The sequence below is a fragment of the Centruroides vittatus genome, unplaced genomic scaffold (assembly GCF_030686945.1).
Source record: "Centruroides vittatus isolate TY-2023 unplaced genomic scaffold, ASM3068694v2 contig_549, whole genome shotgun sequence".
Lineage (NCBI taxonomy): Eukaryota > Metazoa > Arthropoda > Arachnida > Scorpiones > Buthidae > Centruroides > Centruroides vittatus.
In genome coordinates this window covers 1,401,486-1,416,520 of record NW_027122325.1, presented here as the reverse complement: position 1 = coordinate 1,416,520, position 15,035 = coordinate 1,401,486, and the positions used below count along the sequence as shown (strand labels likewise).

The 15,035-nt window shown below is 30.2% G+C and overlaps 2 protein-coding genes across 3 annotated transcripts in view; one reads left to right on the top strand and one right to left on the bottom strand.

Annotated features, from left to right (window-relative positions):
• Positions 1–4,777: 4,777 nt before the first annotated feature.
• On the top strand, positions 4,778–5,810 carry LOC136978600 (uncharacterized). Its single transcript, XM_067274339.1, has 2 exons — positions 4,778–4,914; positions 4,997–5,810. Exons 1-2 carry the CDS (start codon positions 4,778–4,780, stop codon positions 5,808–5,810), a joined length of 951 nt encoding a protein of 316 aa, XP_067130440.1.
• An 8,300-nt stretch (positions 5,811–14,110) lies between these two features.
• LOC136978699 (protein FAM50 homolog) overlaps positions 14,111–15,035 on the bottom strand; it is a 335,477-nt gene continuing 334,552 nt past the window's right edge. The window contains exon 6 of one of the 2 annotated variants that reach the window (XM_067274467.1): positions 14,111–14,689. In XM_067274467.1, coding sequence (XP_067130568.1) covers positions 14,339–14,689 — 351 coding nt within the window. In that variant the 3' untranslated portion in view covers positions 14,111–14,338. The remainder of the gene's footprint in view (positions 14,690–15,035) is intronic. The other variant, XM_067274466.1, reaches the window with a different exon arrangement.

Below are 15,035 nucleotides of genomic sequence, written 5' to 3'. Positions count from 1 at the left end.
TTGCAAGTTTATTATCATATACTTTGAATGTAAATGCATCAGATACATAAAAAAAGATAAAACGCGTAAAAACAACAAATAATTTAATATTTTATGAAAAATACTTACTGGAAAACGAAAGTATATTGTGACTAGTCATAAGTAGGTAATTCTATCTCTTATTAAAACACTAGTAAATAACATACCAGCTGTAAATGATGATGTAGACGATCTCCACCATCTCAGTCATCATGTTCATCTGACAAATTTTTTGTTCTTCTGAATGTTTTCATACTCACTTCAGGTATTGAGATCAGTAGTAATTAACAAATGATTTAACACACCCTGAGTCCAAAAATGTAAAAATCATTTTTTGGCCGATCGCCGATTTCCATCTCAACGGAACCGAGAAAGTAAAAATTATTATTTTACTAAGGGGAAAATATAGGCAAAAATATTAAATTATATAAGAAACTAGACCCCCAGGTAGTAATCCAGTGTAAAATTAATGACAGGATATTGTAGAATACCTAACTAAAAAGCTACCTCAAATTTATTAGTTTGATAAATCGTTATGATTAATAATAAATAACTTACATGTAAATATTAAACAAAAAAGAAGTATTCACTATAAGCACCCCTGAATACGCCATCATGGATGTATCCAGGGGATGCTTATAGTGTTATAGCATCCCATTGATACCAAAGCAATCAGTTTTGTTACCTTAAAATGGAAATAAATATAATAATGCATGTCGCATGACTTCAAGTAGGTATAATTAGGTAACTGAAGTAATTCTAAGATAATTAAGAAACATTCTTCGAAAAACAACAGGAGTGCCTGTTTTGAATTTTCCTTAAGCAGCATCATATTCTCAAAATTCTAAATAGGCCATTGTTCACTATATTGTACAGAAAACTTCAACTTGTACAGTACTTGCCAGTCCTTAGAAATAAATGGAAGTGTGAATAATATTTCGTAAAGTATCATTATTTAGGGTAAATAGCTAAAATTGAATTTACTTGTTCTTATCATATAATGTGAATTATAGCCCACTGTACAAGATTGAATATGTGATAACATGATGCATAGAGAAAATAGAGAATCAATAAATAAAATTTATTATTAGCTATTAGTGAAGAGATCATGGAAAATTCAAAGATTGAAATAACGAAATAAAATGAGAAGTAACATAATTTTAAAAAAAGATTGACAGATAAAGATATAAGAGAAAGAGATGGCGTCAACTCATCAAAGTAGCTGATATCTAATCTTTGAAATGAAATTGAGAAGAAAAAGTAAACTGTTACCGGTACATGTATTTGCTTTCTGTTTACACGTGTCATGGAGGTAGTTTTTAAGGGTTAAGTAAGGAGCGCACAAAACATATATCAGTCTAGTCTACTTGTAGGTCGTTAGCCAGGTCCACTTTGTCATTTTCTGTTTCGTTATTCAAGAGGTAAATGTAACACTAACTAGAGCACCTATAATAAATTATTCTCATCCTTGTCGCAGTTTTGGGCTTTTGCGACACGGAATCATCAGTTCTAAGACATAACTTAGTTCAAATCTTTTGAAGAAAATCACATTTTTTTTAAAAATTTGTAGAAGCATAGTATCTCAAAAGCCTGCATTAAGTTACTCATTAAACTAACAGTGTATCAATAACTTTTTCCATGAAAACAGTTATTCTACAAATACAGTAAGATTTAATATTTTGTTTTATTATTATTGAAGTATTAATTAAGTTTATAAAGTAATACTGATAAAATTTTTAGTTTTTATATACACACGAGTAAAATTTAAAATGTAGATTAAATATAACATACCTTGTACAACTTTATATTGTATAACAACATATACACATATGTTGTTATAGAATATGAGTTACACAAAGTATGTTATATTTAAACTATATTCTATAATAAAGTCATTTTTGGAATAGATTTTAAAGAGAGAATTGAAAATATTAATTGAAAGCGATAAATCGAAATAAATACGAGAGAGGAAACACGGAAAAGAATTATTTGTTTATAGAAAGTAATAAATAAAAAATATATTGTAACTGCATTAATTATCAATATCTAAGGACATCTAATTAAATGTTTACTTTCTATCAAGGATATTTCTGTTTTTTTTTTTTTTTTTTTTCCTTCTTCATTTATCGAAAAGATTTTAATACACTTTCAGTTAGGTTTTCGAATCAAATATTTGCTTGTCAGTTATCATTATGAAATCTGAAAAATTATCTAATATAATTATTCAAATTTATCGAGATTTATATCACTTATGATCACATATAAAACACTCCTAGATAAAAAGAAAACTTAGCGATATGGCTGCATACTCTGTTACCCTCTAATGCTGTGGATTAGTTTATCCGACCAAATACATTTCAACACAGAATTTTTGAAATTCGAATTTTTTTAACGTAAGTCCTATATAAATTTTAATTATTGTATTTCGTTTTTTAATAAAAAACAAACAATTATATAGTGGAATTGGAGAAAATGAATGTTGATCACTTACCTAACGTAATCTGAAAAAAAAGCGACTCGATATAACTTAATTATATTCTCGGTTCATCAGCTTAAAAATATGTTATATTCAAAGAACGAAAACGTAGACCGAGAAGTAGGGCGACCAGAACGCGTTATGACTTTCAAAAACAGCCACAACAAGAAATTTGGTATCATGCTGCTTATAAAGAGCCACGACGCGTTCCGACATTTTAAACAATACCGTAATGCGAAATTAGTATCAGGACTGTTTAAAAAAATGACAATATGCGTTGTTGCAAATAACATTTTTATCGGGCACGCATACATGAATTGCCATTTTAGCCTCTTTGAGGAAGATGATCGGAGCCCAATCGTCAGTTTTGATCTAACGTCATATCAGCGAACTTACACGAGATTTATCAGTAGTGCAACAAAGAAGGCCTATGTGAGTGGTTCTATGATAACAATTGCTGACAACAACTTCGTCGACGTACATGATGTGTTCACTGCCTCTTCGATCAGCCTCAAATATAACATCTAGAAGTAAACAGGGTTTTGTAAGCTACAATAAATTGTGAAAGGTACTGTATTGACAATATATATATAAAGTATACTAAAGTTATATACAATTTAAAGTATATGCTTTATATACTACTCGTATATACTTATTTTTATTTAAAAATTGTAAAATTACACTCATTTTCGTCAATAGTCATAGATTTAGAAAACCTGTAATCTTAAACGAACAATAACTGATACGTATGTGAATATGTAAACAAATCCTTCTAATTTGAACTTAACGATATTTATTAATTTAACCAGTATTGCATTATATTATTAAACTAGCAGGTAGGCCCGGCGTTGCTCGGGCAAAAGTAACGATAGCAAAGATTAAGATTATTACGTTATAGTCAACCTTACCCGTTTTCACAGAATGCAAGAATTGGGTTCTCCTGTTTCCAGACTAATTAGAGAATTTTTAGATGGATTTAAAAATATGTTCGATTTCCCGCAAAAACGAAAAAAACTGCATCTGCGTCTTGCAGGTCGCTTTCTCTTAATAATTCCGTTGTTGATGGAAGTGTTAAGCCTTAATCCTGTCCCTCTCCCCCATGGGGAGAAACTTCGAAAAATCCCTTCTTAGTGTGCGTTCTCTTGACGTACCCTAACTGTGTACCAAATTTCAACTTTCAGCTCCTAACCGTTTGGGTTCTGCGCAGATTATTATTATTATTATTATCATCATATATATAATTTATTATCATATATTATTATTGTTATTATATGTTATTATTATTATCATATATGTGGGAGGCGGGGCGCCATCGGACGGCGAGGGACGAAGGCGAGAGCGGGACGGGGCGAGACTTGGGTGTAGCCAGACGACGTTTGAGAGGAAAGGCGGGAAGAAGACGGAAGACGAGTCCAGACGGGACTTCATGTTTCTTTTCCACTAAGACGAGACGATTCAAATTTAATGTTCAATGTTTATGTCGTTAATTGTAATGTCTAGTGTCACAATTAAATGTTAGTTTAGTAAGCAATTAAGTGTCTTTACTGGACTAAACACAAGCGAAGTTACAAAAGTAGGAGACAAGACGAAAAGAAAGTCCTACATATATATAGATAACAAATCTTATTAAATAATATAATTGAGATTAAATTGATTAGCCTAATATATACAGCTATAATAAATTGAAGGGCTTATCACGTCGGGGAATGTACTGTTATATGCCCTTCAATTTATTATAGCTGTATCTATTAGGCTAATCAATTTGATCTCAATTATATTATATGTAAGAAAAGTTCAAATAAAAATTAAAGGTTTTTTTAAGCATTACGTTTTGTATATTTCTATATTTTTGATACATTATTTTTATTTATTGTTATATTTTTTAAAAAAATTAGCTTATTATTGACTTTATATTTTTGAACTTGTCGACTTCATTTATAGTAAATAAAATCGATGAAAATATAGAATTCCAATTTTACATTTACATCAATTCTATTTACTATTTATTTACTAATAATTACATCTTTATCGTAAATTATTAAAAAGTTATCTAAATATTTATTGCATATTATTTTTACTTTCTAGTCTTTTATTTTATTTTTCATACAGTTTCCTTAAGATCATTTTAACTTATATCTCTTCACACTGTGTAAGTTAAAACATATTCCTCCGCGATAGCATATTTCTCTTTGATTTTTCAAACTTATGCAGAATATTCTTATACATAAAATTTTAAAAAACTAAAATAAATATACTTTATTTACAGATTTATAATTAAGCATCATGACTACATTAAGTACATTAAAAGAAGGTACGGTAATTAAAGGAGATCATGGTTTTCCTAGTAATGAAATCCCACACTGGTTAGATAAGAAGAAATTTTATGAAGCAAGAAAAATATTTAAAAAATATTTCTTCAGGTAAATATAAAAATTAAGTAAATACATAAAAATTTCTAAACATTATTCATATATTTAAAATTATTATTATTTTTTTTACCAGTATATTTTTTGCTCATTTGACTGGATTGATATTTACCGTCCATGTGCCATCTATAATAACAACATTACTAGCGACAAAAAAATCGTCGACTGTTCTAGATATTTTTCGACGTTATTTAAGTACACTCGTTCACATTAAGATGTGGTATGAAGGTGATATATGGAATCCAGAAGATCCTGCCTACAAATCAATAATTTTTGTCAGAAAAACACATAACGAAGTGGCTAAAAAGTTAAACGCAGTTAAGAAACAAAATCAACTTTCTTTATCTCAATACGAAATGGCGCTTACTCAATATTCTTTTATTGGATTTATAATATTATACCCAAAACAAATAGGAATGTCTTGCAACGAAGAAGATCTCGAATGTCTAGTACATTTTTGGAGAGGAATAGGTTATCAATTAGGCATATATGATAAATATAATATATGTACAAACGGTTTAGGTGAATGTAGGAAAATCTGTAGAGAGATAGTGGATGAAATATTTAAACCAAATATCGTACGACAAAGGGAAGAATGTTCTACAATGAGTCAAAATATTATAAGGGCAATGACAATTTTTGTTCCTTGTCTTAGCTGGGAGGCGATGATGAAATTTTGGTTCGAAATTATTCATATTCCTATTCATTTTAAAGCAAAGAAACAGCAAATATTTGAATATTGGTTAATGAGAGTTACATTTAAATTAATTTTCTTTAATACTTTAATTCGCTTATTTTTCAATAATATTCTCAGAATGACTATAAAGCAAACAGTTGCTGGAAAGAAGCAATTGGAACAACAAATTGCTCAATCCATAGATCAAGTTTGAATTAAGTAACATTAACATATTCAAGTAGAAAATTATCATTAAAATAAATTATACAAAAATATTAGTTAATTAAAAAAATTATGTATTTATAATATATTACTCATAAAAATTACATATTAAATTATATTAAATAAATGCAAAAGTTTTATTTTCATAATCATTCCTTAAATATTAAATTACAGAAGGCAAAAATAATATTTTATTCTATAATAATCACTTTCAAATTAAGGTTTATATCATGTAGATGGAAAATGTTTACCTGGTGTGGTCCAAAAATGTCCAAGCGCCAATGTTAATCTTTAGTTAAGTGAATAAATAGTCTTTGATATCGAAAAATTCATTTTGAGATTCTCTTCATTCTCTTTATCATGAAAAATAACGTAAACATTTATATTTAAAATAAACACCATATTAAATTTTATATATTTAAATACAAAATTTTAACATAGAACACGAAAAATATTGAGTTTTGTTTGAATATTGATATTGAGAAAGTTGAGAAATGTTTGATTATTTATAGTGTACATAGATAAACCTTTTTTCTTTTAAATTATTGTGTGATTTATATGATTCATTTTTGTATTTTTATTGCAATTAAATAAATTCTCATGTGTAAATAAATTTTCGGATCAATAGAAAATTATAATATGCATATTGTACATACACATATATTTTATTCTGTTACCAAACGTATATTGTAAATTATAAATTAAAGCAATACATTTAAATTATATTTTTAAAATACTATTTTATTGAGACAAACTATGAATTATTGTAATGTTATTTATAAAATATAATTTTCTAAATAAATTTTATACTAATTGAAACTTGTAGCATTTTACTGTATTATAAATAAGTTAATTTTTTGAATTTCACAAACAATTTTAAGAAGAAATATTCATACATATTTCTAACATTTATTTTACTATACTTTTAAACCTAATTTTTTTGATGTTCTTAAAATCAATACATTTATTGGATACCAACCCAATAGTTATTTCAGAAATGAGGGAACGTTTCCATGATTTATTTAACTTTTTCTTTCTGTGAGCACTAATCGGGCTTTTTTTAGAAAGCCCGTTATGAGTTCGGTCAGGCCCACAATGGGGTGGCTGGGTGGTGAGAGACAGGACCCAACATATCCGGATGGACCACCTTCCGAAAAATTCCTGGGGTTTTTCGACTTGTTTGATTGCATTCCGGATCCTTAAGAACGTAGGCTGCCATCTTATCCGCTTTGCCATCCGGCCCCGTTTCGATGATTACGTTTATATAGAAATTTTGATATATACAGTACTTGCCAATCTTTAAAATGGGGAGTATCTGGGACATTGGTAGTAAAACGCTGACAGCATAAAAAGCGAAAAAAACAAAGCTTTATAATAGCGGTTGTCAACCTTTCTGATCTTAGGGATCACTAAACTCACAGTTTTGATGAATTTTTTTAAAACGATACAAACATCTATAAAATAATGATCATAAAAGTGAAATTCACTTGTTTAATTATGACAAATTAGTGTGAAGTTTGTTGCTGATGTTTGAAGTAAGTTTATGGGTTTTTGACTCTTTATTCCACGAAGACTGACAATCGCACTCACAATGCTATTTATTGATTTATTGACATGATTATTTATTGATAACAGTCATTTCGTGTTTGGTCTTAGATTCGAATAAAAAATCCCAAATGAGTGAGTAAAAGCAACCAAGCATTTTGCATTTCTTTCGTAATATTTCGCGTAACATTGAGTTGATCAATGTTACGCGAAGTATGAATGATCAAAGTTTGAATGATCAAAGTTTTCCACAGACCACCAAAATTTTTTCGCGGACCATCAGTGGTCCACGGACAGCCGGTTGGTGACCGCTGCTTTTTAACATCACAATTTAAAAAAAGGTCAAATATTTTACGGGACATATCTAGGTGTAAATTTATGATATATCCATCTTGATATTACTTAATGAGTGTCTTCTGTTATACGCCTTTGTGCGATGTTTTGCTTTGTTAATAATAGAGTACCTAGATATCAGAGTAGCGACATACGAGTCATCGCCGCCATGTTCTGTCAACTGACCATCACGTGGTCTATGGGTTTACATTAAGAAATGACGATTTTTCTTAGTTTAATAAAGCATTTTATTCGTGATGACAGTTGACAGAACATGGCGGCAATGACTCGTATGTCGCTACTCTAATATCTAGGTACTCTAGTTAATAATTTATTTCGTTACAGTACAACCTACTCATGACAATTGCTATCAGTCAGTTTGTCGACTTTCACTGCAATTATTAAGGACAATAATTTTTCTCGTTATTTATTTCCTATCTCTGTCTTTTTCTTACCATACTGAATATGTTTTCCTTTTCCCACACAGCATTGCAGGATCTCCCCTGCATTATAAAACAATCATCAGCCTTACTATTTTACAAAGATTACAAATCTTTGTAAAATAGTAAAGCTGATGATGGTTCTTTGAAATTTTTAGGACTTTAGAAAGATTATAAATCTTTGTAAAATTCCACAGATCGCAAAGAACAATCTAGAGTCTTTTCTTGAGAAAGTTCCTACCATACGGTTTGTATATTCTAATGCAGGAGTCACCAAAATTTTCACAGTGGGCCAGATAACTGAGAAAATGACGACCACGGGCCGCGTAACCATTTTGTTCTTTTTTTTATAACTCTTTCCGCCCTGTGGACACTAAGAGGGCCTCTTTAAGCAAGCCCATTATGGGTTTGGCCAGGCTTACAATGGAGCGACCGGGTGGTGAGGGTCAGGGCCCGACATATCCGGACGGACCACCCCCCGAAAAATTCCTGGGATTTATCGACCCAGGGGACCTATTCTGAGTAGTATCGTTAAGCTAACGAATACGATAAAAACCAGTTTCTATCGGAACCACGTGATTCGCGTTTAATCAATCGTGAAAATGCTATTCCGAGCCGTACGTTTCGTTTTCGGTGCCGATAGCCACTTGCGATAACTAAGCTTTTGTTATCGGTCACTCTGGAGCTGCCGTTAGGAACGTAACGAAAGTGAAAACAACATGGCGTCTTTTGGTGTAAGAATGATTTACTTCACGAGCAATTGGAGAGAGAGTTAATAAACTATGTTGTTGTATTGCTTAAAAATAATTACCTTAACTGTTTAAGAATATTGTATGAATAATGTAATTGCTTTCTTGTTAAAATTTAAAGTAAGTAGCTATAGCGTGAACATTATTTCTGAAATAGGTTTTATTCGCATATGTATAAATTAAAATGATAGCTTTGAATATAAATATATAAATATACGACTATCAGTTACTTTTCGCCATCTTTCTGGATGTTTTTGTGAGCCGACTCCATCGGAATTCAGACGGTCGGCTATTTCTTGCCACAATTTCTGGCGATCTTTTACGGTGAAGGAAGCATCTAACTTCTCTGACATTAATTTCGGGTTGTCTTCCATAAAATTAACGAGCATCTCGGACTGGCGACTCGTAGTTCGCTGGCTTCGTTGTCCTTTCTTCGACATTTTCAAACAAAACTATTTCACTAGCGCTGATACACGACAATGCTAAAACCACGTGCTTCGCTTAGAAAATGGCGGGTTGCAGTCACGTGACAAAAATACAATGTTAACTAAACTGTGATTGGTTAAAGCGTAATAGCTATCGATAGCATGGAACCCAGACGCATCTCGACCGACTACCCGTAGCGAAACCCACTTAACGTGGAGCACAGAATAGCGATTTGTCTAAGGTTCGTTAACTGCCTTTCGCTAAGAGGACTTATCGAATATCCCGTGTATCGCTCTCGTTGAGTTATCGGAAGAGCTCAGAATAGGGTCTCCCAGTTCGGATTCGAACCCATGTCCCTCAGAACAGTAGGCTGCCACCTTGAATGCTCGGCCATAAGACAAACGATTTTCTTCAATACAATATACTGAATACACAAAAAATAAAGAAAGCCAACATATTTATTTACCAATACACAAACACGATGGCTGCAGCAAGCTCGTAATCGCTTTTGTTAGAAACTTCATTGCAGGAAACTCACACAAAAAGTGCATTCAGAACTCACACAAAAAGTGCTCTGATATCCAAAGTCACAAAAAGTCGCCGAATTTTTCATTTCACTGATTTTCCTAAAAATTATATTACGTATAACTGTAAAAGTAGTTCGTTTCCATAATTGATTTAACCGCCAACATGACTGCACTAAAGTTGACAGACTAGAAGATGCAATTTATCGTATCTTCCATTTAAAATTATCACATTTGAGCTTAAATTCTCATACATATATAAAAATATTAATCTTAGTTCTTTCCCAATTGAAGGAATCTGAGAACGTCGTTCTGGCTCGCTTCAATCGTTCGTAATAAAATACATACAATTCTTCGGCGTATGACAATATATTTGTGTTAGACTCGTTAAATGACGTGTTTATGTGATGTATTCAAATTCTTTAAAAACGCTGACAATTGGTAACTATACTGATATTTTTACGAGTTTTCAAAATCGGTTTGATAACTTGACTCATAGAAACGGGCGGACTGGCCACGTGGAAAATGTGGAAAATTCCACACAGGCAGTATACAATTTGGTCCGTTTTTCTAAATATGTACAGTACATAATATACCGTTTTGTTCAATTTTATGTTTAAAAAATTTCATTTATTTATTTATTTTTTCGTCGAGTAAGATAAATTTCAAATTTTAGGTGTAATATAGATATATGTGTAAGCCTTTATCGTTTTACCCGGCCCTACCCGAGTCCGAAGTTAAATTAGTCCGCCGACCCGAGTCCAACACTACATTGGCCCGACTCGGCCCAAACACAAAGCATCCTAAGAGAAAAACAAGTAATATTAAAAAAAAAAAAAAAAAAAAAATTAAAGTTGAATTCCTACTTCGGTCAACAAAGAAAAATTTTATTTAGTTACTTTTTATTAAATAACTAGCAGGTAGGCCGGCGTTGCTCGGGCAAAAGTAACGGTAGCGAAGATTAAGATTATTACGTTATAGTTAACCTTACCAGTTTTCACAGAATGCAAGAATTGGGTCCCCCTGTTTCTAGACTAATTAGAGAATTGTTAGATGGGTCTAAAAATATGTTCGATTTCCCGCAAAAACGAAAAAAACTGCATCTGCGTCTTGCACGTCGCTCTCTCTTAACAATTCCATTGTTACTTGACACTTCCATTGTTGATGGAAGTGTTAAGACTTAATCCTGTCCCTGTCCCCCGTGGGGAGGAATTTCGAAAAATCCCTTTTTAGTGTGCGTCCTCGTGACGTACCATAACTGTGTACCAAATTTCAACTTTCAACTCCTTACCGTTTGGGCTCTGCACTGATTATTATTATTATTATTATTATTATTATTATTATTATTATCAACTCGTCTCGATTATATATATAGATTACAATTAATATAAATATGTATATACATAAATATCTTATATAAAAGAAATTTTTTTTTTTTTATTACTTGTTACTTTTACTTTTTCCTGTGATTTATGCATCTCCTTCGTTTCTCAAGGAAAAAAAAAACCAAAAGTAATAATGGATCCGAAGTGTTGTAGTATTAAATCTTATGGAGTAGTTATGATTTGGGTGCTGGATCCCTCAGAGCTTTTAGGAATACAATTAAACAAAAAGTTTTATAAATAAATAAAGGGTTCTTCACAAGTATATACAGTAATATACAATACAATATGTTTACTACCCGACATCGATCGAAGGTCGGAGATTGCTTGTGCTGACCACTTGTTCTAACGTCCGAAAAGTGAATGAGTAGTTCAAAGTTCGCTTTTTTCTCCTCGCGCCCTCTATCGGTCGAAATCGGCATATTGCTGACGGGCGCCACAGTTTAAATTTAATTAATTAATGAATTAATATCTGAAAAAACTGTATTAACATCAAGTGTCATCCACTACAAGTTTAAAAAATGTATTTAAACTTGAGTGGATGAATAAAAAGTATTTTATTAACGATTGAAAATTTGAACAAGATATATAAAATAGGGAGAGTGTGAACTAATAGTAGGAATTGAAAAAGAAAACGTGATTTGGAGTTAGTAGCTGAACAGTGCTACAGGTATACAACAAATGTTTAACAAAACTTTAAATGCCAGTCTGAAATATGTCTAACAACGACGATGCGAATCAGTGGGGAAATATAAATAAAGATATTAGTATTCAAGAAAGTGAAAATAACACATCTGCAACTTCAACCGACGTAGCTAATGTCGATAATGCTCAAACTGATCAAAACAAATTTGAGAAAGAGAAAAATAAAGAAATTTTGCAAGCAATGCAAGTCAGTATTCCAATTCTAGAGGGCAACGAGTCTAATACATTTTTCATAAAGCCGCATTACAGTAATATAGATGATTTCTTCCAGTAAATTAATAATTGTATAAATTTTTTAGATGTAACCATTATTAGAACTGATAACAACTTAGAATATAAAAAATATGTAAAACCTATGCAAATACCAAAGGTACTGTACTTAATTATAAATCCGGGGTTCCACAAGCTATGAAATTTAATATTTTTAAAATGTACATAGATAAAATTAAAAATAGAACGAGTCAATTACCAAATCGAGAAATAGAAATAGAACAAGTGATAAAAATGTTTTTACTTAATAGTTATCCTAAAAAAAATATTAGAAAAATGGTTAAATTGGATTAATGGTAATGTTAATAAAAATAGAAAGTTTGAAAAAAATAAAAAATGTGTAAATTTAATATATATATACCTAAAATATTTGAAAGAGTTAAAAATATATTAAAAGGAAAAATGAATCCAATACCCAAAAAAAATAATTTATTTAAAAGACATTTATTAATATAGCACAAATACAAATATTTACTGTCTATGTCTGTAACACAAGTGTCCTATGAACGGAGCTTTTCTACGTTAAAATTCATTAAGATCAAGTATCTCGCAAGAAAATCTAGAAGCCTTGTGTTAATGTCAGTGGAGAAGGCTATTTTAAATGAAATAGATTCTGATGATGTCATTAATATTATTGTTCAACAAAGCAAACTTCTAAATAAAATTTAATGTTCTAGACTTGTGCTTATTGCAATTTTTGTCAATGTTGTATTTTGAATATATTTAAATATAAATAGAAAAAAAGACATTTTTTTTATTTATGGGCTGGGTCGATAATAATTTTTTCCACTCAAAAATTTTAAGGCCAGTCCGCCCCTGCATAGAAATGATATCATCATAATAAAAGTTCCCGCTTTACAGATTTCCGTAAATTCTTTATTACACGGTAACATTCAATTTCAGCCGAGAAATTACTGAATAGATTCAAAGCATTATATATAATAGTTTAGGCCTATTCCATTACAATGTAGTAATAATTTATAATTAAATAATAGTATTAATTGTAAATAATTCGCTTTGCAAAAATATTTTATTTTAAATTTATAATGAAAAATTAAATTTCTATTTAAAAATTTGTGAAATAGAAAAAAAATTACTTATTAGATATTTTCCTTGTTTATTATTTGGCAATGTTGGAAGTAAATTAATTAAATACTAAATATAAGATTTATTTTCATAATCGTTCATTTGGGCATTAAATTTTATAAACGCGGTTTACTGTGCGGTGTGAACTCATTTTTTTCAGGAGGAGGGGAGTCAACTTATCAGACGTCTAAACGAGTGTGGGACAGCAAAAGTACATCGATTTATCCAGTGATGATGAGTTAAATGGTGTCGAGTAAATCAGAGTTTTTTTAACATTAATGCCTATGTAAGTCGGCACAGAAAACTGTCTACTTAACCAACAGTGTCAAGTTATACCTATGATGACTTATGCAGACTCGACTGTATATATATATTATTTTGTAAAATTACACATATAATACATTTGATGTACAGTACAATTAAAAAAATGCTTAATTTGTTAGCTCATTATGCAGAATCTGCATGAAACAAAATTTTGTTTTATGCATACTATCTCTAGAAACAATGACTTCATATGAATTGGTGAGATTATACAACCATTCATCAGATGTAAGGACCAGAAATGAAAATGGAAATTGTGCATACTGATGAAAAAAAATTACTGTAGAATTAAGACTCTTCCACATTTATCTAGAAATTTGAATTTAACTGTATGAGACAATAATATTTTTTTAATATTTAATTTTTATTTATGTAAATTTCGAATTAATACATTCAAAATACCAATGACAGTTTTTACACAAATTGATATTAAAATTTTGAATTTTTCATTAATAAAAGAAAATTTTAATATATAAGTTAACAATAATTTTATACAACACTAACAAATATTAGTGTTGTATTTATAAAATTAAAAGAGTGAACTACTTCAAAATTAATATAATGATTCTTCAATATTGATGAGAAGCATTTACTTATATACATAATAATATGTATTTTATATAATGTATGCATTAAGCTAAGTTTTAAATTTTAATAAAGTAATTTTAAAACACAATTTGAACATATGAACAAAATTATTTACAAATACCTCTCTGAAGTATATTAAATATACTTTTTCTCATATCTTTTTGCGATCAGATATGGTATATTTTTCATAATTTCTTGTGGGATCATAAGGTTCCCATCTAGAAGCAGGAAATATATGCTTATTGCGTTCATACCAACTTCGTAAAAGAACTTTTCCAGCATGAGACTCATCCTTCTCAACAGTGGCATCTCCCACCAAACGAATGTCATCATGAACATCAAAACTAAATAGGGGTCCACTTTTACCTCTTGCTTTTGTCACAATAAAATCATAAAATGTGTAGTGATGAGGTATAATTAGATCTTCTTTCACGTACATTAACTGATCACCAGTAACAGCTCTCAATTCATGGAATTCCTTTCTCAGGATTTCCAAACATTTCTGTTAAATAAGAAAATGTTTTGTTAATTAAAACTTTATAATTGACAACAAAAAAAACTTTCATTAGGTGGATGCACTGATCTCCATGTGTTTGATGGAGGTATCATTACTTCACACAGACATTGAGATGAGATACTGAACCACTATGCTGGTGCAATAAGGAAAAGTATTAATAAGGTTTAATAAGGAAAGTATTTTAATTGAAAAGAATACTTTTGAACTAATCAGTCCAAACTATTAAACTATCCAAATTAATTTTAGGATAATTTTCAAGCTTTTATTTTGTCAAAATTGGTTATTAATTTATTAGTAAATACTCTTTCTAATGTAAACTGTTTATACTGAA

What these genes read in the sequence shown, in the direction of transcription:
- LOC136978600 (XM_067274339.1), top strand. Translation starts at nt 4,778, where the DNA reads ATGACTACATTAAGTACATTAAAAGAAGGTACGGTAATTAAAGGAGAT. An exon ending in TTTAAAAAATATTTCTTCAG is followed by an intron (nt 4,915 to 4,996) that starts GTAAATATAAAA and finishes TTTTTTTACCAG; the next exon opens with TATATTTTTTGCTCATTTGA.